The sequence below is a fragment of the Hyperoodon ampullatus genome (assembly GCF_949752795.1).
Source record: "Hyperoodon ampullatus genome assembly, chromosome: 12".
Classification (NCBI taxonomy): Eukaryota; Metazoa; Chordata; class Mammalia; order Artiodactyla; family Ziphiidae; genus Hyperoodon; species Hyperoodon ampullatus.
The window spans coordinates 53,161,334-53,189,143 of NC_136925.1; the positions used below are offsets into that span (position 1 = coordinate 53,161,334).

Below are 27,810 nucleotides of genomic sequence, written 5' to 3' on the forward strand. Positions count from 1 at the left end.
AGACCAACAGAAATGTTTTCAGCTTTGCCATTATCTTCCTGTCTGATGTTAGGCAAGGTACAGAATAGGTTTGGGTGTTCTACAATCATGCTTTCATGGGGTTACTTTTTAAATTATGTGAAATATTTAGCTACTGTGGTACTTCTCTAATGATTTAAAATATTTTGCTTGCCAGGGGGTCTTGTGCCAAAGCGAAGAAGGTGCCCGCATCATAATGCGATCCTTCTTCCTTTTGAGTGTTGGGAGCTGGGGGCCGATGGAGAAACCACAGAGGCTTCCTATCCCTTGACCCCAGATTCCACCATCAAGAAATTTTTGTCTTTGTGTTATGCATTTTCTTCCCTAGTATTCCTCCTTGGAAGGTAAAGATATTACATTGCTAGGATCTAAGTGGGAAACAATTTTATTCTTTGCCGGTACTTTTCTCCCAGGCATAGAGGGGCCTGGTAGTAAGATAAGGTACCCATGATGGACAGCAATTATTTCAGTTTGGCTGGGGCCCAACTTTGCCTGCTGGTTCCTGAGAACTAAGATCTAAGACCTTAGTGAAGATACCCTTTGCGTGAGGAGTTAGATCTAAGAGGAGCCTGACGTCTCCACACTGTGGTTCCCTTAGTGTCCATGTAAAGGGGAATATTCTCTCCAACTCTAAGAGCCTAGCAATTCTATCTGCATCTGTGCATGTGTACCCCATGGGCTCAATCAGAAAGGGTCAGGACACAGTCCAGAGTAGGGCAGGATGGAGCCAGGGAGCCCATCAGTGTCTCTCCAGAGGTTAACCAACCTTCCCCAACCTGATGATTATGGAAGAAGATAAGAAACTACACACTGATGTTTATCAACTTAAAATATATATGTCGCCAACATCATATGAACAATCTCCTGAAAATTCAGGATAGCTGGATTTTAGGCACTAAATTAAATGAGCTTATCTGTCAGTCATTTTGCTTTTTGTCTTTGCACTTTGGTGGCCTATACCAATTAATGGCCCTGATAGGGTGAGGCCGAGCCATCTCTAATTCCCTGGGTCTGGTGGCCTCTGTATTTAATCCAGGTCTAGGGTTTCTCGTCACTTGATCTGAGCTTCCTTCTGGGGTGTCAGAACCAGGCAGGATCTTTCTGCTTGGCCTCCCTGACCACACTGCAAGGATAAGAGAACCCAGTGGAGGGAGGGCAATTCTGGCTCTTCTGTTGCTGAGAGGAGGGAGGGAGCAGCGAATATCTGAGCAGGGGGTGTGGCCAGTTTGTTCTGGGTCTGCCAGGGCAGGCGGCGGGGTGTGGGGTGTGGGGGTGTGGGGTGTGGGGTGTGGGGGGGTGGGGGGGTGAGGAGAATGGGTCATGGTTTCCTGAGACATGGAATTAGAGCAGGCAAGTTCAAGGAAGGCTTGTAGCCTCTTTGCACACTGGAGAATGTATAGTTTCTGGTTTTCCCATGTTTGAAAAAACCAATTGGTTTTATAGTCAGGCAGTACACTTAGTATCAAGCTTTTTGTTGAATGAGTAGAACAGAGTTATTCCCTGGGGTTATCGAGTTTAAAGTCGTGGTCAGGAAAACAGAGTTTTGTTTTTGTTTATTTTACAAGTAACCGGTTAAAAGCTAAGTGTGACAGGGTTGTAACGCCAAATCCAGGGTATTGTAGGGGATGTAAAGCAGGGGATGGAACCTTGCCTGGGGTCTCAGGGAAGCTTTTTTGAGTAAGATGTTTAAGCAGAACTCTGGAGGATGATTTGGAGTTTAATCCGGCCACCGGGGGCAGGAGGAACGTCCTGGGGGACGCACAGGCACAGCCTGGTTGAGGCTGACAGAGAAGGCTGCTTCTCCTAAGGAAAATCCATCCAATTACTTAGTCTTGTTGAGATGGTGGGGAGAAGGGGCCGGGGCTTGTGGCATCTGTTTATAACAGAGTTATTCTTTATCCACAGGCAATAGAAAGCTGTTAGGGGGGTCCTGACAGTTTGTTTACCCAACAAGTGTTAGTGAGTGTCTGCTATTAGGCGTTATTACCCAGGGGCTAATCTAAGCCCTCAGGATACAGGATTCAACAAGATGGACAAAGTTCCTAATCTCTATGAGTGTTGAAAGGGAAAAGGGCAGGAAACAAGCAGCAAACAAATGAGGATCTGTCGGGATGCTATGATGAAGACAGCATAGGTTGAGGTACTAGAGAGTGACTTACCGGAGAGGGTGGAAGCTGCTTTGATGGGTCCCTGACAGGGAAATCCTGTCCTGGGAGGTTTCTTTGAGCTGAGACCTGAATGACAGAAAGATACGATCTTGTGAGGATCTGGGGAAGAGCTTTCAGGCTGAGGAAAAAATTGCCACAAGGACACTGAGGCAAGACCTAGCTTTACAGGTTTCAGGGAGCAGAGGAAAGGGCTGTGTCTGGAGTGTAGTGAGAGGAGCTTGAGGTCAGAGCCTCTGGGGCCTCCCAGGCCAAGGGGAGGAGTGAGGATTTTATTTCAAGAGCTTTGGATGCCGTTGGAGAATTTGCAGCAGGAAGTGACTTGTTCTAATTCACCTTTTAAAAAGAACATTCTGGTTAGTATGTGTAATATAGATTGTGAAGAGGCAGGAATGGAAACCAGAAAATCATTTATAAGACTGTTGCAGTGGCCCAGGTCGTGATGGAGAGTCATGAGCAGAGAGGGTACAGGATCTGGAGGTCGACCCAATGGGACTTCCCAGCGGTTTGGATGTGGGGGGTTGAGGGAAATAGGGGGATCAAATGTGACCTTAGGTCTCTGACTTGGGGTACTGGGTGAATACTGAGACTGGTTACAGCAATGGGGATTTAGCGTCGTAGTTAAGCTGGTGGGCTGTGGACTCCAACCAATTACCTGGTTTGAAATCTAGGTCCCCTGCCTCCATGAAATGAGATCGTATTAGTACCTGTTGTAGGTAGTGAGGATTCAATGAGTGCAGAACAGTGTCTGACACTTTGTAGGCCTGTTTGCTGTTCTAAGAAACAGGTCCGGTGAGGACACCCAAGAATTCTGCTTTGGCTGTGCGCAGTCTGAGATGTCCAGTAGATAAACAAGTTTATATATTGAGAGGGCAACTCGGAGGAAAAGTCAAGGATGGAAATGGACATTTGAGTCATCTACATATTGATGCATTGAAAGCTGCAGACCTAGGTGAGATTTCCTCGGAGATTAGTTAATAAATACAGATGATCATGGACTCACTAACCTTTAGGAATGATGTGAACTTTCCTTTGTAAAGAAGAATAAATCTCTTTCTTAAGAGGGAGGCATGAGTCTATCAGCAACATAATTTCAGGAGAGCATCTCTCTCCCACCATTTTTTCTTGGCTGCTGAGGGAAAGGGAAAAGGCTTAATCATATGTTGGGGGGAGGGGGGCGGACAGAAAAGCAGAATCTATTTTCCCCCTGAATATTTAAACGCCTGCTATTAGTGTCCATGATACCCATTCTAGAACCATATCTATACCTCATACAATGAAGTTTTGATGTGGGGGGAATGATGGGGGGTTAGATTGGATAGAATTAGATTTCAAAGCACTAAAAAGAATTTCAGCTGTCAGAGTATTGCAGGTATCCCAGAGGCAATACTTTGCATACTGATTAAGCAATCATGACCTATTTAATTTGATTTATAATGAAAAGAAAATCTGTGCTATGTTAATGAAAGATCTTGGCATATTTTAGTCTGTGGTAGGATTCAAAGTGGAATAGGACCAGATGAGTAGGAATAACTACACCGCAGACTAAAATTATCTCCTTTATAGAAAGATAACCATACAGTAGTAAGTCAAGAGGCCATCTGTGTCCCTGGGTTTGTCGTTGCTGTTGTTTTTGTCATAGTTTTTTATTTGCCTTGATTTTGGAGAATCTAAGGACACTCACAAAAAATTCCCCCCACCCTCATCCTGAAGCTTTTTAATGTTTTTAGGCTTCAAGGAAGCATGGGGGAGGTGGGCGGCTTTGGGGTGAAGAGGTGGGGAGACCACTGGAGGAGAAATTGAATCTCTTCTGGAAATAGAAGGAAAAGGAATTTGTAAGGTTGATGTCGTGGTGGGCTCTTAAAACTGATATGCTTCATTTTAGTGAGAGTTCAGCCTTTGCTAACCAGTGAAATTGCCCACCAGTAAACACTGAGTTGTATCATAGAACAAATGGTAGGTCTACAAAGGGGAGAAGGTTGTGGAATGGAATTTAAACCATTCCATCTTTTCGGAAAGCTTAATAACTTCATCCTATATACAGAGGAGTAAAACTCTAACATTCAACATTAAAAAAAAAATGCACAGTGCTTGAAAATTGAAGCTCAGTTTATGATTTATTTACTCTTTGCTTTTGTGCTTCTAAGACTTCCAGCTTATTATGCTCAGTAAAGATTATTATCTCTTTTTATGAGGAGCCTGTTGTGGCACCATTGGGTTCAGAAGTGCCAGTGAAGATTAAAGACCTAATTTAAAAAGACCACGTAGCGCATCTCTCACATGGTCGTTCATTCTTCTTACCTTTCGGCTTTCATCTTATCACACAAGGCAGGAAGTAGGATCTACTTTTCTAGATTCAAGTGGTAAATCTATGTTTTGATAGTGTGTTTAGGGAAGCTTTGGAAGAAAAGAAACCTAAATAGTTTTTGTGTCTTCAGTGAAATTCTGCATATGCAACTGTTCAAGTAATACTCTCTTTTAAATTCCATAATAGAAAACAGATTTGGGCTATAAGATATCTTCTTGTCAAAAGACTATTGAACTTAAATTTTTTTCTTCGATCCGTATGTAGAAAAATGCTTTAAGTCAGAACATGTTAGAAGATGATATGCTTTCTCCTTTTGATTATTAACACTGACTTTCAAATCTGTAAGACATGAAGAGGAATCTGCATGAAAAGTCAACAGAATGCCTTTTATTTGGCTTGCAGAGAACCTCACCCCACACTACTGAAGAGCCCCTTGTTGGTATGCTGGCCAAACAGCTCACCTGTTCTAGCAGTTAAATTCTACCCATTCCTTAAAGATGTGCGCTTGCACGCGTGCGCGCACACACACACACACACACACGAGTGCAACGGAATATTATTCAGCCATGAGAAAGAAGGAAATCCTGCTGTTTGCGACAACATGGATGGACCTTGAGGGCATTATGCTAAGTGAAGTAAGTCAGAGAAGGACAGATACTGCATGGTATTACTTATATGTGGAATCTAAAAAAAAGTCAAACTCTTGGAAACAAAGTTCAAGGGTGGTTGCTAGAGGTGGGCGTATGGGTGAAATAGGGAGAGGTTGGTAAGAATACATACTTTCAGTTATAAGATGAATAAGGTCTGAGGATCTAATGTATAATATCATGACTATAGTTGGTAACACTGTATTGTATAATTGAAATTTGCTAAGAGAGTAGAACTTAAATGTTCTCATCTACACACACACACACACACACACACACACATATGTTTGTGAGGTGATGGATATGTTAATTTACTAGATGGAAAAGAGTCCTTTCACAATGTATATGTATATCAAATCCAATATCTCACAATTTTGTTTTGTCAGTTATACCTCAGTAAAGCTAGGAGGGGGGAAGCTATCCGTTCCAGCCAAACTGAATCTCTGAAAAGTAAAGCCTATTTTTCTGTTGACTTTCATCAGAAAAGAGGAAGATTACTTGTACTCAAAACAAGCAAACAAAATGCATCTTCAGTAGGTTAACGCATACAAAGTGCTTAATAAATATGAGCTGCCATTTGCTTATCACAGTTAAACTTTTGCCAAAGAAAGGTTCAACACTGGACCACATTCGAGCCTTGTTGGGAAGTGCAGGTTCCTCCAAAGCTACTGTTTGCTGGATTGCTTTAGAGCACGCAAGGAAGACTGGCCCTCACTCACCTTAAGGTCGCTGTGGCTCTTCTCCAGAGTTAGAAACTTCACACTGCCAAGTCCTGACTCTGCACCTGTAGCTGAAGCTGGGGCATCCCAGCCTCCAGAATCCAGAGGAAACTCACGTGACTCTTGCTCTAGTTGATTCAGGCACTGGGGATACAGTGAGGATGAACAAGATGTGGTTCTGCCCTCAGGAAGTTCAGGCGAGTCCCAGAGAGAGGTTTAAAAACCATAATTGCAGCACATTGGGAGGATGTTTGCAAAGAGCTTAGCAGCAGGGCTTATGGGAAACCTGAGGAGAGGCACCCAACACAGACCTCTTGAAGCAAATACTCCCAATTTTCTTGCCTCCCAGTGCACAGTTGACAGCAACCTGCGGATATCTTTTTTCTTTTTAAGAAATTAATTAATTAATTAATTAATTGCTGCGTTGGGTCTCTGTCGTTGCGCGCAGGCTTTCTATAGTTGCGGTCAGCGGGGGCTTCTCATTGTGGTGGCTTCTCTTGCTGCGGAGCACGGGCTCTAGGAGCGCGGGCTTCAGTAGTTGTGGCACACAGGCTCATTAGTTGTGACTTGCAGGCTCTAGGGTGCAGGCCCAGTAGTTGTGGCACATTTGCTTAGTTGCTCCGCGGCATGTGAGATCTTCCCAGATCAGGACAGGGCTCAAGCCCATGTCCCCTGCATTGTCAGGCGGATTCTTAACTGCTGTGCCACCAGGGAAGTCCCTGAGGATATCTTAACACTTGATTTTTATTTAAGGAAAATGTGTTAGTTGTCCGCTCTATCAATTATGGAACTCAGCAATGGTATAATTTATATTTAGCTTAAAATAAGAGATGCTAGTAATGTAAAATGCCAAATACCACTTCCATTTAAATTATAAGGTTGTCAAGTCAATCAGGATGTTAGTATTTAAATTGTTTTTCATTATTTGAATACTATTGAACATAATTTTATGTGATAGAGTTGAAAAAACAGTTTTCAGTATTAGTAGTACAAACTATGTACAGAATTTCATGGCACAATAAAGGGAGTAAAATGCAAATACACCGACTTCCTTGGGGGTTATCTGTGGCCTGACAGAAGAACATTGTTTCAAGACACAGGCTCCTAGCCTCTGGATGAGGATGTATATTACTTATTCAGTTTTAAGATCAAGTCCAATTAGGATGCACCATAAGGTACAGGGTCTGTGCCGTGCACAACTCCAGAGGGACCCTTCACTTAGGCTGTAATGTGTGTGGTGCTCCTTGGAGCTTTTAAATGCTCTGAGCCTGCTGACCTATTTCTCATGGATTCCCTAGTTATTTTGTTCGTGGAGCTCAGTTCCCCATGTATAACCCTCTCTCATTGCCTAACCCCTAGAAATCTCTTGTCCTCAATTATTGGTCTCTAAGTAATGTATATAAGGACTACTAATTGTTTTCAAGAAATGTAGTGGTTAGCCTAGGGGAAGAGGCCTAAAAGTGTGGGTAGAAAATGTGCATCTTAAAATTTCTTGAAATATAGTATTATTATTTCTCTCCACAAACACTGGAGTTGATCTAATTCACCCTTGTCATCTCCTAGGCAACAAGACACTGATGGAAGGCGGGCACACTGCCTACTCTAACCCTACCTCTGTCATTAAAGAGTCACTCAGCTCTTCTGGGCCTCAGTTTCATCATCTGTAGTCTTAAGGGATCGGGCTCTAGTGCCTTTCAGATTTAACATTTTATAATTCCCAGAAATAAAGAGTTAACAGTCCCCACAATCTTTAACACTCCATTGAGCTATCCATATGTTTGAATTTTTTTTTTTTTTTTTTTTGCGGTATGCAGGCCTCTCACTGTTGTGGCCTCTCCCGTTGCGGAGCACAGGCTCCAGACACGCAGGCTCAGCGGCCATGGCTCACGGGCCCAGCCGCTCCGCGGCATGTGGGATCTTCCCAGACCGGGAAACGAACCCACGTCCCCTGCATTGGCAGGCGGACTCTCAACCACTGCACCACCAGGGAAGCCCTATATGTTTGAATTTTAACTTTGAAATTTCACATAGATATAGAGATGCATTTTTCATGGTGAGGGCTTAAATGTCCCTAATACCTCACTAAAGTAGTCAGATGCCTGTAAACAGCTCTCTCACATTTTGATACAGAAGCGTGTTTAAAACATAATGTGCTAACCCTTATTGCTTACTATATGTAGAGCCACCCCTAGGTATCTGTGGGGGTTTTGTACCCGTGCAGATACCAAAATCCATGGATGCTCAAGTCCCTTATATAAAATGGTGTAGTATTTGCATATGACCTATATGCATCCCCCCATACACATGAAATCATCTCTATATTACTTATAATACCTAATGCAGTGTAAATAGTTCTAAATACAGTGTAAATGCTATGGAAATAGTTACCCACTGATGGCAAATTCAAGTTTTGCTTTTTAGAGCTTCCTGGAATTTTTTTCCTGAATATTTTCCATCTGTGGTTGATGGAATGCGCAGATGCAGAGCCCACAGACGTGGCAGCCTAACTGTACTTCTCCCTGACCGGCTAGTTTTAAATGAAGCCATTAAATTTAGAATGTCTCACACACACAGTGTTCAAAAGTCACTTCTTACCTCAAAATTCAAAGCATTCTCAAATGTATAAAAGTTAAACTACGTGGAAAGTTTACAAGTAAATTAAATATTTGCTTTAATTGCAAGAAATTCCTGAAAGAAATGCAGGACCAACACAAGAAGGAGTTCTCTAACTGGTACCCAGTCCCAACCTCATGCAAAGATCACAGTGGGACAGAGTAATTTTTTACTTTTCCCTGAGTCACCTTTCAGGCCTTACACATGCAGTACTGAGTGGACACCCGATTGGCTGTCTTCCCTTGGCCTTCCTTGATTCCCTCTTCTGTGCCCATTTTCCCCCAGCACCCAACTCTGTTCCTCTGACACTCACTTGGCCAAGGCCCCAGGTGAGTGATGATGGTGAATTGAACTTAGGCAGAGACCAGTAAAGATGGTGAGACAGTAGACAGATTCTCGATCTATTTGGAGGGCTGAACTAGCAGGGTCTCTTGATGGGTTGGCTATGGAGTGTGAAAGGAATAGAAGGGAAAAGAAGATACAAAGTCTCCTCTTTGGGTTATTTAATGGATTACTCTATTTCCTCACCAATATGCCTGAGAAACTTTTGCATAGGGAAACGTTTTCCTTGCTAATTAGAATTGAGCCTAATTCTAAATTCCAGTCCATAGTGTAAGACCATGTTTCATCTGTGTATAATATAGTGTCTTCCTCACTTCCATCATGTATGGATTTCATGTTTTACAGGCCATTTTCCATAGATTTGATTTTTTGGGGTTTTTTGGGCCATGCTGTGCAGCTTGTGAGATCTTAGTTCCCCAAACAGGGATCAAACCCGTGCCCTCGGCAGTGAAAGCACAGAATCGTAGCCACTGGACCGCTAGGGAGTTTCCTCTATAGATCTGATTTCATGGCCGGGTTACTACTTTGTGAAAACTTTGTCAGCATCCTAAAAATATAACTGGAATAACAATTCCACATTTTCTTTGTTTATTTGTAAATAAATCCTTTTGTGTTTTTTTTTTTGTTTTTTGTTTGTTTGTTTGTTTTTTGCGGTACGCGGGCCTCTCACTGTTGTGGCCTCTCCCATTGCGGAGCACAGGCTCTGGACGCGCAGGCTCAGTGGCCATGGCTCACGGGCCCAGCTGCTCCGCGGCATGTGGGATCTTCCCGGACCGGGGCAAGAACCCGTGTCTCCTGCATCAGCAGGCGGACTCTCAACCACTGCGCCACCAGGGAAGCCCAATCCTTTTGTTTTTAAGGCTAAAACTACTACCTTTAAATCTTTGTTTTAGAGGCTATCTCTACGCCTAGTTAATCCAAGCATCAGGACACTGCTTTGGGAACCTGTTTAGTAGCATGTTTCTTCTGAAGAATTCTCAGCATGTGCCATTTCAAGATCACACCTCCTGAATTCTTGTAATAATGATTGAGGTTTTTATTTCTGGTCCACATTTAGTGCTATATTAACTGTCTTATCACTAATAAGTTAGAGATTAATATTTTATTTTATGTGTAATCTGCCTGCAATTCCATGATTTCACATGATCAAAAATATTCTCCTGCCATAATTAAAACCTAACATCCCATAGTAAAATGTAAAAAGAAAGTTGTAATTTGAATAACTGATATTTTTGTAACTTGGCAGTGAACAAAATTAAGCAAACATTCTAAAAGCTGTTCCTTTCTTTCATCTTCCCACTTCTCATTTGCTGCTTGACCCAGAGCCGTCTGGGGTCCACCTTCCCTAATCACATACCTCTCCCCAGAGACAAATTACCTCCCATTCACCAAATTCTGCTTTGACCCTTATTCCTGTCGGTCTTTCCCTATTCCCTAGAAAATGTCTGTTTAGTAAATGAATATTTGGTTTGGTTTTATCATCTAGATAATACTTGGTTTTTACACTTCCTGAAAAACAGGCACTGTGTAAATAAATAACATACGGTGCTGATAATATCAGACTCATTCCTTCCTGCTAACAAAAAAAGAATAATAGAATACCATGTTAATAAAGTGATTTCAGTCCCAAGGAAGACCAAGGAGCATGTTTTAAAGCATTTGTGTAGAGTCTGATAGTATATTTAGGGCCGGATGATTTGTGGGAGGTGGAAGGGTGGGAGGGATAACTGAAGTTCCTACACAATGAATTTCACAGGACATAGTCTTAGATGTACCATATGCATGCAAGTGTTCTAGGCTAAGCAAGGAGCTTTGGGGGAACTTACCTGGGAGCAACATATATTGGAAGAAGATGGTATGTGCATTATAAGAATTAGTTTATAGTGAGAAGCAGCCACATAGCAGCCGCATAGCACAGGGAGATCAGCTCGGTGCTTTGTGACCACCTAGAGGAGTGGGATAGGGAGTGTGGGAAGGAGACACAAGAGGGAGGAGATATGGGGATATATGTATATGTAGAGCTGATTCACTTTGTTATAAAGCAGAAACTAACACACCAGTGTAAAGCAATTATACTCCAATAAAGATGTTAAAAAAATAAGAATTCGTTTATTTTTTTTAAATGAGTTGAACATTTTTTGGTTTGGCTTGTTTCAGTTTTATTGAGATATATTAAATTAAATATAATACATACAACACTGTATAAGTTTAAGCTGTATAGCATAATGACTTACATATCCTGTGAAATGGTGTACAAAACTTTCGGCTGATTTCTTTTTATTCCCTCAGGTTAGGTGCCTTTTGTTTTCTACTTTATTAATTAATGCTTAGAAATTTCCTAGCCCAGTGGATATACCACTGCCTTTCCTGTCACCATGCTCAAAACCTTAAACCAATTTTTTCGTCTTGTACCATTTGTCACTTATAAGCTCCTGTCAAGTCCGTCCATTCTCTCTCTATAATCCATCACACTGCATTGTTCTTACTGCCATGACTCCCAGTTCAGAGCCACAGAGCAGCTTCCTCTTTGATCATTGATTCATTCCTCTAATATTTATTATGTTTCCCCTGTATCCCTCTGCCACATACTGGGGACACAAAGATGAATGGCTTCCTTGCCCTCAGGGAGTCAGCCTTGTGGGGACATAGGCTTGTGAACAGATCATTGCAGTACTATATTCCTAAAACTGTTATGAAAAAAGTAACTATATTATCTTAAGATTGTGCACCCTTCTTATTCCCAGCTCTAAGTATTTGAAAATTAAGTAGCTAGTTCTATTTTGCCATTTTATGGTTACTTTTACCCACATAAGCAGTAAAAGCTTAAATTTCCCTTTGAAATATACATTTTCTAATTCGTGTTACCGTTGATGGCTAGAGCTTTCATCGTCACTTCATAGAGTTAATACATCTCTTTGAGAATAACTCTCTACTCTCAGAGCAGTTCCACTATTTGTGATTAAAGATCTGCACATTCAGATCTGCACTCATATATGTATATTTTTCCTGAATTCAGATTTAATGGTCTGAGTTTCCCTCTGATGAGCGGCCACCAACCCATCCTCCCCAAACAATGAATAGAAACAATTACTTATGTGGATCATCTTCCTAAATCTGGCTTGGAAAGGGAATTTTCAAAGTCAGGAGAGAGAAGTACAATGAAAGTTTTATGGGAAATCATGATATTATTATCTTTCTCTGTTTTATTTCTAGCTACAAGAAAACACATGAAACTCTGAGTCACGCAGGGCAGAAGGCAACTGCAGCTTTCAGCAACGTTGGGACAGCCATCAGCAAGAAGTTTGGAGACATGAGGTACTGTGGGAAAGAACCACGGGAATGGGGCTAAGCCTTTGGCTTTCCGAGAAAAGGGGAGCATTATATATATATACATCAACTGGTCTTCCTAACACATTCTTTTTTTTTAAGTTGGATTAAAATTTTATGTGGCTGATAGTATTGGTGACTGAGATACATTTTTATATTGGGACATTTTCTGCCTGAAGGTCAGCTTAGTGGGCCTGGTCCCAGAGATGCCCTTTCCACTAGGACCCGACCTAGTAGAAATAGAAGATAGAGGGTGCCTTTAATCACCAGTAATAAGGAGAGATTTCAAAAGAATGCAGCACACACTGAATTTTAATCACTGTAATTTAAACAATAAATTAAAATATGCCTTCAGTGGAATATTCTCTAATAAACCATTCTTGGTTACATTTTTGTATATATCCAACTAGTACATGTATTTTTTCTATGCTAAATGCATAGATATTTATTCTTTTATTCTAAAAAGGTACCATATAGTATATGCTCCTGGTAGTATTCTTTCTTTACTTTAGCAATATATTGTTAATATGTTAATAAATGTTTATTGCATCTTCATTTTTTAAAAAAATATTTATTTTTGTCTGCATCGGGTCTTTGTTACTGCACGCAGGCCTTCTCTAGTTGCGGAGAGCAGGGGCCACTTCTCATTGCGGTGCGCAGGATTCTCATTGCGGTGGCCTCTCCCACTGCAGAGCACGGGCTCGAGGCTCAAAGGCTCAGTAGTTGTGGCTCATGGGCCCAGTTGCTCCATGGCACATGGGATCCTCCCGGAGCAGGGATCGAACCCATGTCCCCTGCATTGGCAGGTGGACTCCAAACCAGTGCACCACCAGGGAAGTCCTTACATCTTCATTTTTAATGGCTGTATTATCTTCCAGTGCATAGCTGTAGCAAAATTTTTAAACCAGTCCCTTTGCTCATTTTGGTTATTTTCAGTATTTGTTATATAAAATTAGGGTGAATATCAAGATTTTGAACTGAGAACCAAATGACCTCACTATAGGCACCAGAAAAACAATGTAGTATTGACCATTTTTATTTTTCATATTATGTACTAGGAAGTTATCTTACATAGAGTTGTTACTCTCATTTTTTTTGCTTGTTTAAATACCTATCATAGTTTATTTTGAATTTGACTGATATGCTTAGGAGATTTTTCTGTATAAATCAATGTCATTTTTCTCTCTAGAAATCAAATTCACTTTTTAAAAACGTCTCAAGTACATTTTTTATTTCTTCTTTTTAAAAAATATGTGTATATTATTTTACTGGATTCTTAAACTATTGCTTTCTTTGTTACCCTGCAGCTTTGATACCTAGAGGCAAATATTTATATCTTTGTGTTTAAGTTATTTTTTGACGTCAAAAATTACTGGATTGTGCCCAATATTCATGCATCATCTTAACAACTTGGCATTCATGAGGCTAGAGTTAAGTAAGTACATGTGCATGAATCTGAGTACATTGCTTTATCTTCATTTTTGCTAATAAAGCAATAACAAAAAGCAGTTAAAATTCTTCAGATGCAGTGTGTGATGAACGGTAAATATTCTGGATTATGAATTAACCCTTACTTTATTATATAAAAATTTGCAGTCATTTCAATGGCATTAAAACATTTATCTACTAATTAAATAATTCCTTAAAACAGGAAAGACCTTATCACCAGTTATATCCAAGAAAATATATGTTGTCATGTTTATAAAGTTTGTTCTCCACATTCTTAGTTGAAACCTTTCACTTGAACACTGGGATTCAGTGGCATAATACTGCCGAGTAGAGTAGTGTTTCTCTAACGGTAGCAGACCTTATGGACACCTCTGAAGCTTGATAAATGCATATTCTCAGATTCCACCTCTCTCCAAGGTTACACCTCAGTAGGTCTTGGGTGGCATCTAGGAATCTGTGGCTGTTCTCAGTTATAAATGGGGATAAGAGTAACAACGTCTTCAGTTTATTATACAGGTAGCAAAAGAGAGCCTGCTATGTATTAAGCACTCAATAAATGCCAGTTTTTACCTTTACTGAGTGACTGTCTCAGTTACAAGGTGACCCCACAGGACGGAAATTGCGAGAGCCCGTGAACAGGAGTGCAGTGTGTTTCATAAGTTGTAGAGAACGAAGGCTGTGTTTCACACGTGCAGCATGTTGACATACTCATGTTCCTACATGAGCTGGGCATAATATCAAGGTTGTGTTGACTGCCTTTCCTCCTGTTTCAGTGTGGCTTTGTTTTAGCATAATGGATAACTTGTTTCCCAGGAGTTCCAAACTTTTCATTAATTATTGCTCTGTGTAGAGGATAGAAAATTTCCATTACAAACTGTGGTAAAAATATTGGGAAATGTAGTCCACATTCAAATATGGGCCTGTAATATTTTGTAGACCTATATTTTCAGGCCTATATATTTCTCAAACTATAATATCTAACATTTGAAATAAATGAGGATAACTGTGAAAGCAAAAAGTTTTACAAAGAATTGTTACTTTTATACTAGAACAAGTAATATATGTAAAAGTCATATTTGAAAAGTATTTAAGTTTAATATAATAACAATTCTCAAAAGAGAACAATTAGTAAGTTTTAAATTTTTTGTTCAAATTAATTTGCCAATTTATAAAATGATAGTGGGGAAATTTTAAAATTTTATTATAGGCATTTTACTTTGAACCCCTTTTCAGTTTGAAAGTATCATATTATTTTATATTTTGTTAGTTATACCATAAAATTCTTTTGTGAATTCTGGGAACAAATTTCTGAACTTCTTCAAAAAGATTGCCAGAAAAATTCAGATACCTGAGAAGAAAAACAGTACCTCTCAGTTATGGGGGGTGGGGTGGGGGTTTTTTGTTGTTGTTGTTTTTGTTGGCTGCACCGCGAGGCTTACAGGATCCTGGTTCCCCAAACAGGGATCGAACTCGGGCCCTTGGCAGTGAGAGCTCAGAGTCCTAACCACTGGACCTCCAGGGAATCCCCTCTCAGTTTTTCTTTAAAATAATTAAAAGTTAATGCTTACAGGTTTTGAAAACCTAGAATTTGGGCCTTTTAATAACTGGATGAAAAGCGCTACGTTAGGATTTAATTTAGATGTTTTATAAAAATAAATAATATTTCCTGAGCTAAGGTTCTCATTTTCTCCTGACTGCCACTAAGTGAAGGCCCCTTAGCCTGGTCACGGAATTGCTCTGCCTTCTTCTCCACCTGTCAGGTAACGTGGTTAATAGCTACCTGACTAGACTGTTTTCTCTGAAGTTAAAATAAGGTCACATTTATGAAAGTACTCTGAAGAAACGCAAGCTATTAGAATGACTTTTATATTAATAATGTTGCCATCTTCTTGGGACTTCTCGGTGAATTTGTTCAAACTGTGTGTGATCTAGTGGAGAGGAAATCTTTGGAGGAGCCTTGTGACCTTATTAGAGAATCCAGCCACCTCTATATATCCATGAGAAAAATAGTGAGAAGCACACGTACAGTAGGTTGGTAAAGTAATTGTGAAGACATTAAAAAGTCAGTGTACTCAAAAAGAGTAACAAATGGGGTCCCCTCATCTTTTCCTTGGGGCTCTTGAAAGGGGACAGCGGGCAGTGAGGCCGTTTCCTTGCATCCTGATGTGCTAACCCTGCTCCTGCTCTTCTCTCCTGTGCTGCTCTGGCTGCAGGTCTCACTCCATCGGGTAAGCGCTGCCCCCAGGGCCCTGCCAGCTCCCTAGCAGCCCCCTTCCTCCCCGGAGCCCCACTGTGGGTGCGCTTCAGCCAAAGACCAGGTCTCTGTTGCTGAGAGTGTTCACAGCCAGGGAGAGTTACAGGGTATAGGGCACCTAATGCATTTGAATCTATTTCAGCCCCTGTGTATCTCACTTCTGAATCATTTACATGACTTTCACTTGCTGAGCCATCCCTCAGGAATCTCTTTGTGCATCATGCCTTCTTACACTGGCAGAGGTCCTTAGAATTCAGAGAAGAAGAGGAAAGTGGCAATTGAGAGTTGCGTATGTTTACGAAACTTTCAGAAAGTGAAGTCGAGAAACAGGAGTTTTTTCCTCTAGATTGTCGTGTTTTTCTGAATTCTTAGTAACTGTTACTTAGGCAGATGATTCACCTTCAACTTTCTGTACCTTCTGAAGTTGAAGAGGAGAAAGGCCACCGGAAGATCTCAAATGTTAGCAAGTGTGCAACTGTCAGTCCCAGGTCTCTGAATTAAGCCTCCTTTTAGGTAGAATCTTATTACATGCCTTAAAATTTTTTTTTCTTAAGAAAACTACCTGTATTTAAAGAGATGAATAATTTATAATGCTGATGAAGTTCTTTTAGTAATTCTTTTTTTAATGTAACTTATGAGGAAATATTTGCCTATGATTTCAAAATGGAGTGTCTAGGGTAAGACCGTAAGTATCCCCTGCACTTCTTTGTCCTTTTCTTTCTGAGTTCTAGTAAAGTGCTGCCCCTACTGATGACCTCAGTGGATATTGTTGGGGAAGGTGATGAGTCTGATCCCCTACCTGTTAGCTTCCTGGGAGAAGAGCAGGCCGGGACTGTGGTGGAAATTGGATGAGGGCATGCTAGCCTAGGAAAAAGGACCCCATTTTCCTTCCTCCCTTCCTGCAGCCTGATTTCCGAGTAGAACTCACATAGAAATAACAGGCAGTCGATCAGAGGGAAGACGAGTTAGCCGCTGTAGGATCAACAGGGTGAGAAGGCTGATGATCTTAAGAGTTCTCAGAAAAGTTGATCTTTGTACCAGATGTCCTGGGATGGATGCAGAAGCCCTGCCACCATGTTGGACTGTGTGAATTGCGTTTACCTGGCATGTGTTTCCTTGATTGACTCATGTTAACTGCATACAGTCCTCTGGAGTGCTTCTCTACAATGGAATGACTAGCTTTTAGCTGCCTGGCTCTATGTGCTGGGCACTGCCCCTTACCCCTTACTGTCTTCCTGAACAGGAGAAGGGAGCTGGACCAGGAGGGCATGTCCACCAGCTGTTGGGTTGACCTGGGGCAAACCAGACAGTCTCCTCCTCTCCTCCCTGGCCTACAGGGAACCTACAGGAAGTAAAATAATATGCAGCCATGGACCACCTGGTCTCCTTATTCCTTTGGAAGTGACTGTGGCCCATCCTACCCAACAAAAGCAAATCTCATCTTGATGGGGTGTGCAGGGAACACTTCAAATAGTTGAAATTGCTGTTTTGAAACCGTGAATAGGGAGTTTCTCATGTACTTATATTGTGCTATCTTCTTTGTTCTTTCTTTTTTTTTTCCCCTTTAATCTGCTTTTGCCCTGAAGCTACTCCATTCGCCACTCCATAAGTATGCCTGCTATGAGGTAATCTGTGTAAATTATTTTACATAATATCAATGTAGAATGTGTATGAAGTGTTAACTTTATTGATACCTTGTGGGTTTTTTCCTTCTTTATATAAAGGGAAATGCCATGACCTATCTTATGCTCTTTTCTGAGGGCCCTCAGGAAAAAAGGCTGACAATCCTGTAGAAGTATTGTAGGTGTAATGGGCTTGGGCTATTGACCAGACACACTGGTTTAAATCCAGCCACTCTTGATTTGTGTGACCTGAGACAAGTTATTTACCTATCTCTGTCTCTATTCTCTTATCCGTATACTGGAATAAATAAGACCTACCTTACATGGCTGTTGTGAGATGTGTAACCTGTGTAAAGCACGCAGTACAGGGCCTGGAACATTCCAAGCACACTTGCAAAGGTAGAAATCCTTTTATTCCCACAGAATTAAATGCAAGGCTGGGAGAAAGTTTAAATGAAAAGGTAGGAGTCAAAGAGGGCCACAGTTCTAGAAAGGATATCATTAGGATTTTTTAAGGGATATATTAAGGCAAAGAGTCTGTTGAACAATAAAAATGTCATTAAAATTACTGGTGAGATGAAAACTCCTGAGAAAGATGTTCCTCTCGCTTCCAGTTGGCGTGACTTAGTGATACAATCAGATAAAATCAAAATAATAGTAATAGAGTATAGAGGAATGAATGTTAGATTGGAATCAGGAGATGTTGGTTGTAGTCCGGTTCTGCTAGGGGTGAACTTGGCAGCCTTGGGAAGGTCACCTCAGTGACAGCAGTTTCATCATGTTTAAAAATAAGAGGCTAGAACCAGATTTACTGCTCTTCCCTTGGTGCTTCCAGGAGCCCTAGTGCTTCCTTGGGCTGCCCTGGTTGGGGCTCCGTGGGAGGGGATCTAGTCTCTGGGACCCTCCCTCACTTCAGTCAGAACTGTGCCTCCTCTTCCTGCTTTATATTATATACTGTGGTGTGAATACATTCTAGAGGGAGTTCAGTTACTCTAAATAGTTTGAGCCCACTGAAGCCAAATTCTTTCCAGGGTCATTTGCAGTGCTACAAGTTTGTAGTTGTATATGACATGATTAAATCTGAATAAATAGTTTCTCCATATTCCCCAGCATGCACTCTAGTGTAATTTGATTAGAGGAATGTCTGTTTTATTATATCTGATGATGTCTCTTCTACACTGGGGTTATGTGGTTACTTTGGAAGTTTAACCACAGCATTTGATTTCCCTAATTTGGTGGTAAGTAGAGAGCATAGATTCAAGATGACTTAGTTCATATTTGACTTGCTTCCCCTAGAATAAAAACACCAGAATTGAGCAGTGCAGCCTGCAGCTCTGAGCTTCTTTACTTGTTAAATTTTAAGTCTGGGTGTCCAAAAAAGCCTTGAAAAAAAATTAATACGGTTTTCCTCTGTGAACCAGGAATCCATCTAGTGACTTATGGGTCAAATGTATTCCTTGTGAGCTTGCCTGAAATTAACTTTAAAAAAAAAAAAAAGATTTTGCTCAACTAACATAAACCATGAACCATTAGGCTGAACTGTCTGCCCACTGTGGTCCTGTGCACCTGATGGATGACAGGTAGTTAGTCATGTGACCAGCTTGGCCAAATGAAACATGCAGCGGAAGTAAAGTGCTAATAAGTGTACACTTCTGAATCACTCTTATGTAATTTCACTAATATTTCATCATGAGACAAGTACGGTGCAGGATTACTCACAGGAATTCAACTAATATTTGAGTCATATACAAGGTGTGATGCCATGCTTGGGCCCTCTGAACTCACCACTGTTACTTCATACAGCCTGGATGCAAATGCATTTGTGACCATCCAGAGCATCAGAGTCTTGAGAGACAATCCCTAATGAAGCCAAATTCATTCAAAAACATATCCTCTACATTAGTTTCCTCTTGATAGTATTAGAGCCATGCTACAGCCCACACCATACAATGAAGCCCTTTTTTTATAACCATCCGCCCTTATGAAGTTTCTTTAGGCCATTCCTCTTATTTTATTTCTTCTGCACTCAAGAGAGAAGCAAGTGGCTTATCAAGTATAGTAACATTCAGTTGAATTTTTTGACCTGTAAATGATGGCAGTTGTTGTTGCTGAAAGCCAACATGAACACAAGATTTAAGACACATTTTTAATTCAGTTCCTGTTTCCTTAGTTGGACTTGGTGATATCATTTTTAATGGTAATGATGTCATTAAGTCATAATGTCATGTGACCAAATCCAGTATAGGAAACCAAAAAGCACCAAGTGAAAGATCTAAATCTTAAAGTTACAAGATGGTATGTAGATTATTTAACACAGTGAATGAGTCACAAATAAATTGTTGATAGACAGCAAAGGTTCTGTCTGGTAAGAACAAGTAAGTGTATCTTCTTTGGGAGGAAATATAACACGTGCTAATAGCACCATTTTGATCAAGCATTGAACAAGTAGTGGATATATTTCAACCTAAAATAATGGACGCACTGACTTTCAGAAACACTGCTTCCTGGATATTGAGAAAATGCTTAGTTTTAAAACTTTAAAGTTTGAAAACATGTGAACCTTTTTTTTCCTTTAGCTATTTCTGTCTTGTCTCACATTCACTAAAATAAATGACTTTTAAAATTCCAAGTGGGAAAACTCTAATGTGACGTTCTTCAGATAGACTTTCTATTGGTTATAAAATAACTGAGCTGGGAAAAGGAGTGTTATGATAGAAACAATTAATTAGTAAATGAAAAATTAAGCTATCACTCCTTTGACTCGTTGGAAATGATGTACGGTGCACCATGGAATTATGACAGTTGTATCCTTGCCAAATGCTATATTATTCATTCTATAGTTATCTATTTTACTTAGAAAAATTCCATGTCGGGTTTTGGTTTCTGGGTCTAACCTAGCAGAAGTGAAATAAATTTTAAAACATGGTTGGTGTAGGTGGCAAACCAGCAACTAGCTCTGGTGCAGAGGTGATGTCTGCAAGTAAGAGCAGAAACCAGGCAGCACAGCACGATTGCTAAGACAGCTAGGTCTTCGGAGCTGACCTCTTTTTTTTTGTTATTTTAGGAATTCTCCTACTTTCAAATCATTTGAGGAGAGGGTTGAGACAACTGTCACAAGCCTTAAGGTACAGATGAAGTGAATTTTGTGTCGCTGGGTTCATTGAATCAGGACAGCTTAGGCATTGCTGCCATTGGCTCCAAAGGTGGGGCTACCAGCATTTGATGCAGCCAAGAAGGCAGCAGTGCACAGAGTCACTTTTCTTCACATATAAATCTATAAAGAAAACCAATATTGAATAGTGTTACTGTAGCCATACCAAGTTGTTTCTATAAATAAATCATTCAGAAGTGAACTGTTCGTTAAAGCGAATTGGAATTTGTGTTGATCTGTTCACTGGTTAGAACTCTTAATGCTGTCCCCCAAGAAGCAGATATGTGATAGATGACTGTAGATAGGACAAAGGATCTGTGAACTCTGAAATTAGAGTGTAAGTGAAAGTTCAGTAACAGCTCAGAGCTCCTCTGGTTTGGACACAGACCAGTAGAAATGAGCTTGGCTCCATGCGCTATCCTGCCATCCACCGCCCATCAACACCACTTGCCTGCTCCACTCACAGACTGAGCAAAGCACAGCGTGGTTATCATGGAGGGAAAATAAAGCTGAATCACAAAATGCATTATTTTGTAATAGTGCATTTGTTCCCTGGGTATAAACTGAAAGTATACCTGTTCTATAGTCGGTGCTAAAAAAAAAAAATTCATTGAATTTATTGTTTGAGCATAGATAAGTTAATGTACAGAGGGTAAAAGAGCAAAAGTAAAATCAGTCTAGTCCTAAAGGTATAGAATGTTTAAAACACGAAAAGTCATTGATACTACTAAGATTTTTTAAAGATACCACCTAAACTTAATTACATCTTGATATCATTATCACTATTTTACATACAATCCATTTCTGTATTTCCCTATTACTGGGAAAATTAAGAATATGTGTGATCTTTAATCAGATCAAAAGCACATATAGGCTCGTGCTGATTACCCAGCTGCTTCTGAATCATACAGCCCTCACATGTGCTGCCAGATGAGAGTCTGTGAGGGTATAAGTTATTCCTTAGTCGAGGTCTTAGATGCTCTTATTGATTTTGACCTGGAGGGTCTTTCCCCTTAGAAGAGGCTTTCACATAGTCTTCTCTTTTCCAGACCTGTGATTAGGTGTTTAAGGCTCAAGAATGAAATTATTACTCAACATTTACCATGCTTTCATTGATTTCATTTACCAGCAGTCTCTAGTTGTGCAGTTTTACTGCTCTGCCTGTCAACATTGTCATTTATTGAGGGACCCGGAGGAGCCATTAAATTGCCGCTGTTTGTAGGAAAACCTTTTTATGGGTAGAGACCTGCAGTGTCACAGACATTTCTCATGCCAGAATATCCAGTTTCAAAACAAAAGATTCCAAAAACCCCAGGAGTTAATTTCTCAACATTTGGTTCTCAGCCTTAGTCAATCCAAGAAGGATGGATTCTGTTGTCAAGTTCTGACATAGGAGAAGTTGTACTTTTTAGGTTTTCTTTAGAAGAAGGAGGTATGAAGAAGCAAAAGAAGAATAAAGAACAACCTGTTTTCATTTGCTTTTGGGAAACTCTGGTTAGCTCACAGTTCATATATGAGTTAAGTGTCTGATCCACACTGTCAGCATCTCACTTTTCTCACCGCATCCGGATGGAAGGTACAAGGCCTGCCGCCTTCCTCAGACATGCACAAAACTAACTCAGCCAACTGGATACTAGCCTGTGTCAAGACCTCCTGAAAGCAGATTCTATGTCTGCATGATTGTCCATGGGTTTAACAAGACTCACAGCCCACCCACCGCCTAGTTTCTCTTTCTCTGCCCACACAGGCAACGGAGAATAGCTAATAATCATGCTGTGTGTCAAATCTCCCACTTCCTCAATAATTACAAAGTTCTCATTCCTTTTTTTCCCTCCAGACTAAACAATAGATGTTTAACCCTTCTGTGTATAGTTTATGTTCTGCATAGTTTTCTTTTGTGTTCTGAATCTTCTCCAAAACTTCTGTAACTTTTCAATCCTGAGGTTATTTCCTGCTGAGGGAATGACTCATGAATCAGTACAGATGAGTGAAATTCCTTGCAGGTCTATATGCTGTATTTCCACTCACACATCCTGCTTTAAACTTGATTTTTCAAACACCACTTAAAAGGAATCGTGTTCATATTTGTGTTCTATTAGAAGTAACGTTCTGCTGTGAACCGAGGTCCGTTCCTGCCATCTTCGCACACAATCTGTCACACCATCTGGCATTTGCACCCAATGGATTGTTCTTATTTTATAGCCAATTGTGTAGATAGTTTGATTTTCCATGAAAAACTTGCCAGTTCATCAAAATCATATAAAATGTAGTCCTTTCTGCCTACATCCTTGTAATACATCAATGTATTACTTGACATCTTGGCTGGTGTCACCTGTACACTCAATAAGCACAATTTCTATTTCATCTAAAACAAGCAAACAAAACAGACCCAGAATCAGCTCCTATGAAACCATATTTGGAATGTTCTACTGTGTTCCAGTGAATCATAAGCAACTACATCCCCTCCGACCGTTCTGCACCCATGTCAAGCAGAACATATTTTTAGTGCCCCTACTTTTTGGTGAGCACATTGTACAGCCTGAATTAAAACCATTAAAAAAAGTAAGATATGGGCTTCCCTGGTGGCGCAGTGGTTGAGAATCCGCCTGCTGATGCAGGGCACACGGGTTCGTGCCCCGGTCCGGGAAGATCCCACATGCCGCGGAGCGGCTGGGCCCGTGAGTCGTGGCCGCTGAGCCTGCGTGTCTGGAGCCTGTGCTCCGCAACGGGAGAAGCCACAACAGTGGGAGGCCCGTGTACCGCAAAAAAAAAAAAAAAAGTAAGATATACTTACTCTTTCTTTGTGTCCTTTCAACCGGATACTTTTTTTTTTTCCTTTTTTGCGGTATGTGGGCCTCTCACTGTTGTGGCCTCTCCCGTTGTGGAGCACAGGCTCCAGACGCGCAGGCTCAGCGGCCATGGCTCACGGGCCCAGCCACTCCACGGCATGTGGGATCTTCCCGGACTGGGGCATGAACCCGTGTCCCCTGCATCGGCAGGCGGACTCTCAACCACTGCGCCACCAGGGAAGCCCTCAACCGGATACTTTTATTATGAAAGATCAGGAAGCCCAGTTCAGTAATTCAAATACAGTTTTTTTGCAAAGAGCAGTTATAGTGTTGGGGACACAGTGACAACTTCTTGGATGAAAAACCATTTTGAAGGGAAGGGTCCGGGAGAAGCTTATTGTTCACATCTCTGCTTAAGCAGGTCCTTGGCTAAAGTATTGTAGTGTGTGGTTATTAAACCCGCATGGTTAGGAAACCCCTTTAGTCCACTCCTTTCTTGGCCAAACTGCTTTATTTCCAAGTGGTTTCCTCCTTCTTTATTTTTCTATTTTGATTTGAGAAATCAAGAACTAGAAGAGAAGAACAAAACAAAGCCCAGAAGAAAACATCAGTAATTGGTATTCACCTGATTTCAACACTGTGTGTGACTTCTATTGCTAAAGAGAATGCGACCAAAGAGGAGGATGGGAACTATTAATAGAGTTAATTACATTGAATTAATCTTGCCTCTCTCAGAAAAGAAATAACCATAGTGAACAATCAGAGAGTTGAAACCAACCCCCTGCTTCTTTCCAGTGCTAAGATAACAGAGTGGAGGAGGAATCAGTGCTCTGTCCCTGAGGTCTGCAAACTAAGGTTTATGGGCCAGATTCAGCTGGTTGCCTATTTTTGAGCAGCCTGTATGTTAAGAATGGTTTTCACTTTTTTTTTTTTTTTGTGGTACGCGGGCCTCTCACTGTTGTGGCCTCTCCCGTTGCGGAGCACAGGCTCCGGACGCGCAGTCTCAGCGGCCATGGCTCACGGGCCTAGCCGCTCCGCGGCATGTGGGATCTTCCCGGACCGGGGCACGAACCCGTGTCCCCTGCATCGGCAGGCGGACTCTCAACCACTGCGCCACCGGGGAAGCCCTCACTTTTTTTTTAATGGTTAAAAAAAATCAAAGGAAGAACAATATTTTGTGATTTGAAAATTAAATTACACGAAATTCACATTTCAGTGCCCATTCATACAGCCTTTATGGAACATAGCCATGCTCATTCACTTGTGTATTATCTTGGCTGCTTTCTGCCATGGCTGATTTGAGTGTTTGTGACAGAGACGATGTGGTTCCCAAGCCTAAAATATTTATAATCTGTCACTTTCCAGAATGAGTTTTCCAATCCCAAGCAGAGTGGAAAAATTCAACTTAGTAACTGAACTCACAGAGGCAGAGAGGGATTTTAATAACAATGGGAGAAAAGTTTGTGTGTGATTTGCGATGACTGAACTGCTTTTAAATCCTGGTTAAGGTTTTAAAAGGGCAGGCCATGCAATTGGCAGGTGCATTTCCCTGTGTGGTTTATGTCCTTGTGAGTGATCATAAGTGACAGTGAGGTGTGGACAACATTTTGGGAAGAGCAACATCTTCTATTCTATACCTTTCTTTTCCTCAAAGTATTTTTCCATATTGTTAATGGTTAAAGGAAGGCCAATGTGGCCATTAACAAGACTTGCATTAAGCATTGTGGACCATTAAATATTCTTTTGAGAGACCTTATAATAAGGAATTTTTCAAAATACTTAAATTAACCATGTTTCTTAATTATAAGTTGATTTCTTCCTGACTATATTCTTATTAGCCAATAACAAGTACACAAAAAGAGAGCCTCGTAAAGCATCATAACTTTGCATTTTAAGGTATATTCCTCCTATAAAGACAACTGCCTGGAAAGATGTGAGAGGAGCAGTGCTTAAGCCATGATTCATCTCCAACTCTCAAAGTATTAGAAACCAGAAATCATGTTCCATTGAGCCACTCTGCTTTTCAAGAGACATTGTTCAGAAATCCAGATTGCCTTGCTAAATCCCAAATGGAAAACTCAAGCTGGAGTCAACTAAAAGGCGTTCACACATTTGTGAACTTGGGGGAATTTATCTAATATCCCATTCCATTTGATTAAATCGGTTCTCTGGGTGAGTGAGTAGATGGTGCAAATCCACAGATCTGCATATGCCCGTGAAGGGACTGAGAATTTTAGATGTAGAAGAGACAGAGAGTCGCTAAATCTGTACAAATTAAAGTTTCGAGTCCAGTCGCGGAACCCAAATATGAATGATATCCTAGCCCCGTGCTAAAGGAAACTAACTTCTCTACAGCCTTTGCATCCCCTTTCAAGAAAACAAGTATATTTGTGAACTTGAAAGCAATCGATCTTATTTTTTAAATTACAGAAATAACGAAATAACTGCATGTGTGCGTCTCAACCCGTTTCAGACGAAAGTAGGCGGGACGAACCACGGCGGAGGCAGTTTCGAGGAGGTGCTGAGCTCCACGGCCCAAGCCAGCGCGCAGAGCTCGGCCGGCGGCCCCCGGCGGGCAGAGGGGGAGGAGCTGCAGTGCTAGGGCCCCACCCGCGCCCGCAGCCGCCTCCAGGGACCCTGCCCTGCCCGCGCGCATCCGGATATGAAGACCAGAATCCCACTGGAAGACCCAGGCCTTGACCTTGTTCTTCAAATGGCTTCTCCTGAAAGTTTAATTAAATGATTTCCACTTGAATTTGTGTTGATGATGGACCACGTGACCATCACACTTTAGTATTCATAGATTGTCATCTTTTAAAATGTCGGCTTCAGGTACACAGTTGGTCACGACCCTTGTTTTTTGTGTAATTCAACATATTTTCCAAACATGTAGCTATTAATTATTTGCTTTGATTTTTGCTTGGACTCCTGTACGAAGTGCATGTCTTCGAAGGCTCAGTGCCCCCTTTCAGTTCTGTCCACAGGATGGAGCTCTTTCTGACCGTCTCTAGCAGTGAATGGGATGACATTGAGAATTTCATCAAACTGCTTCCGATCTCCCTCGCCTACTTTAATTCCTTATGTTTATTTAAGCAATTAAAATAATTGATTTTAATGACGACTTTGAATTCTTAATTTCTTTACGTTTCAGTTCTGCTGATGACCTTGAAAGGTGGTGGGTATAATTCTGCAGATGCTATTTTAAATCAACTTCTGCTAATTTGGAAAATATGAGAGGATATGTAAGTAATTATAACCTCAACTACCTTAGGATGCTGAAACAATCTACGATTCTAAAATTCTCTCTAATCTACCTAGAGTAGTAGTTAACTTCGTAACTACTGAGTTAAGTAGGCAAGAGATAGCTGAAAAGGGAATTGCTAGAAAATGGGAGAAGCAGAGTTCTGCAACTGTTTCCAGTTTGCAAATTGCTCACAAGAATGAAAAAAGCATCAATAAGTACAATCAGATTTCTGCAGTACTGTTTACCTTCCGCATCATATGCTTCTTTTTTCTTCTAAATGGGAACATACATTTGTTATTAGGTAGAAGGTAGCATTTGTTGTTAGTAGCATCCTATAGCTACATTTTTTAAATGTACACTGTAGAATGTAGAATAGACCTACCAACTAAAAACTCACAATTTAAATAAGCAATATATATAACTATATATTATATATAAATAATATATAATCCATATAATATACATAATATAGATAGCAATATATATAACTATATATTATATATAAAATATTCATATAATATACATAATATAATAATATATAATCCATATACATAATATAGATACATAATATACATAATATATATAATATAGATAGATATGTATAATATATACAAAATGTATAATCCATATAATATACAATATATATAACTATATTATATATAAATATATAATCCATATAATATATATAGTATAGATAGATAGTAACTTCATTGTTCATTTTTTAACTTATTATTAAATAGAAGTGGATATATATAAATAGTGAAATAAGACCAACCTAAAAATTTCTATTGAAGTTAATGGAGCAGGACAATCCATACACCTAACTGAAAATCGAATTGTTTCAGGGCCACATAATCTCTGAGCCCTGAAATCTCAGGAGCAATAGGTGTGGGGCTATAAACTTGAACCAGAGTGGACAAAGGAGCCCTGCCAGTAGGAGCGTTGGCATTCTCCCTAATTTATCCTTCCAGCCTGCTGGTTGAAGCCAAACCTTGTCCAGCTGGCTTGTGACTGTGTTGCTCACCCACTGCTGCAGCGTGTCCTCGGTCTCTCTGTGACCAATCTGCAGTTGCCTGGTCACCTTTTGTAAACTCACTGCCACCTTCTTTTTGATTGCATTCAGCACGCTGTATTGTATTACAAAATGCAGTTATGTTGCTAT

At 40.6% G+C, this 27,810-nt stretch overlaps 1 protein-coding gene across 3 annotated transcripts in view; it reads left to right on the forward strand.

Moving 5' to 3' along the window:
* Positions 1-26,463, forward strand: part of TPD52L1 (TPD52 like 1) — a 37,175-nt gene extending 10,712 nt beyond the window's left edge. Inside the window, exons 3-7 of one of the 3 annotated variants that reach the window (XM_079716866.1) lie at positions 12,026-12,127; positions 15,802-15,816; positions 17,429-17,467; positions 20,529-20,589; positions 25,878-26,463. In XM_079716866.1, the coding sequence (XP_079572992.1) occupies positions 12,026-12,127; positions 15,802-15,816; positions 17,429-17,467; positions 20,529-20,589; positions 25,878-26,006 (346 nt within the window). In that variant the 3' untranslated portion in view covers positions 26,007-26,463. The remainder of the gene's footprint in view (positions 1-12,025; positions 12,128-15,801; positions 15,817-17,428; positions 17,468-20,528; positions 20,590-25,877) is intronic. The other 2 variants (XM_079716865.1, XM_079716867.1) reach the window with 2 other exon arrangements.
* Positions 26,464-27,810: the final 1,347 nt, after the last annotated feature.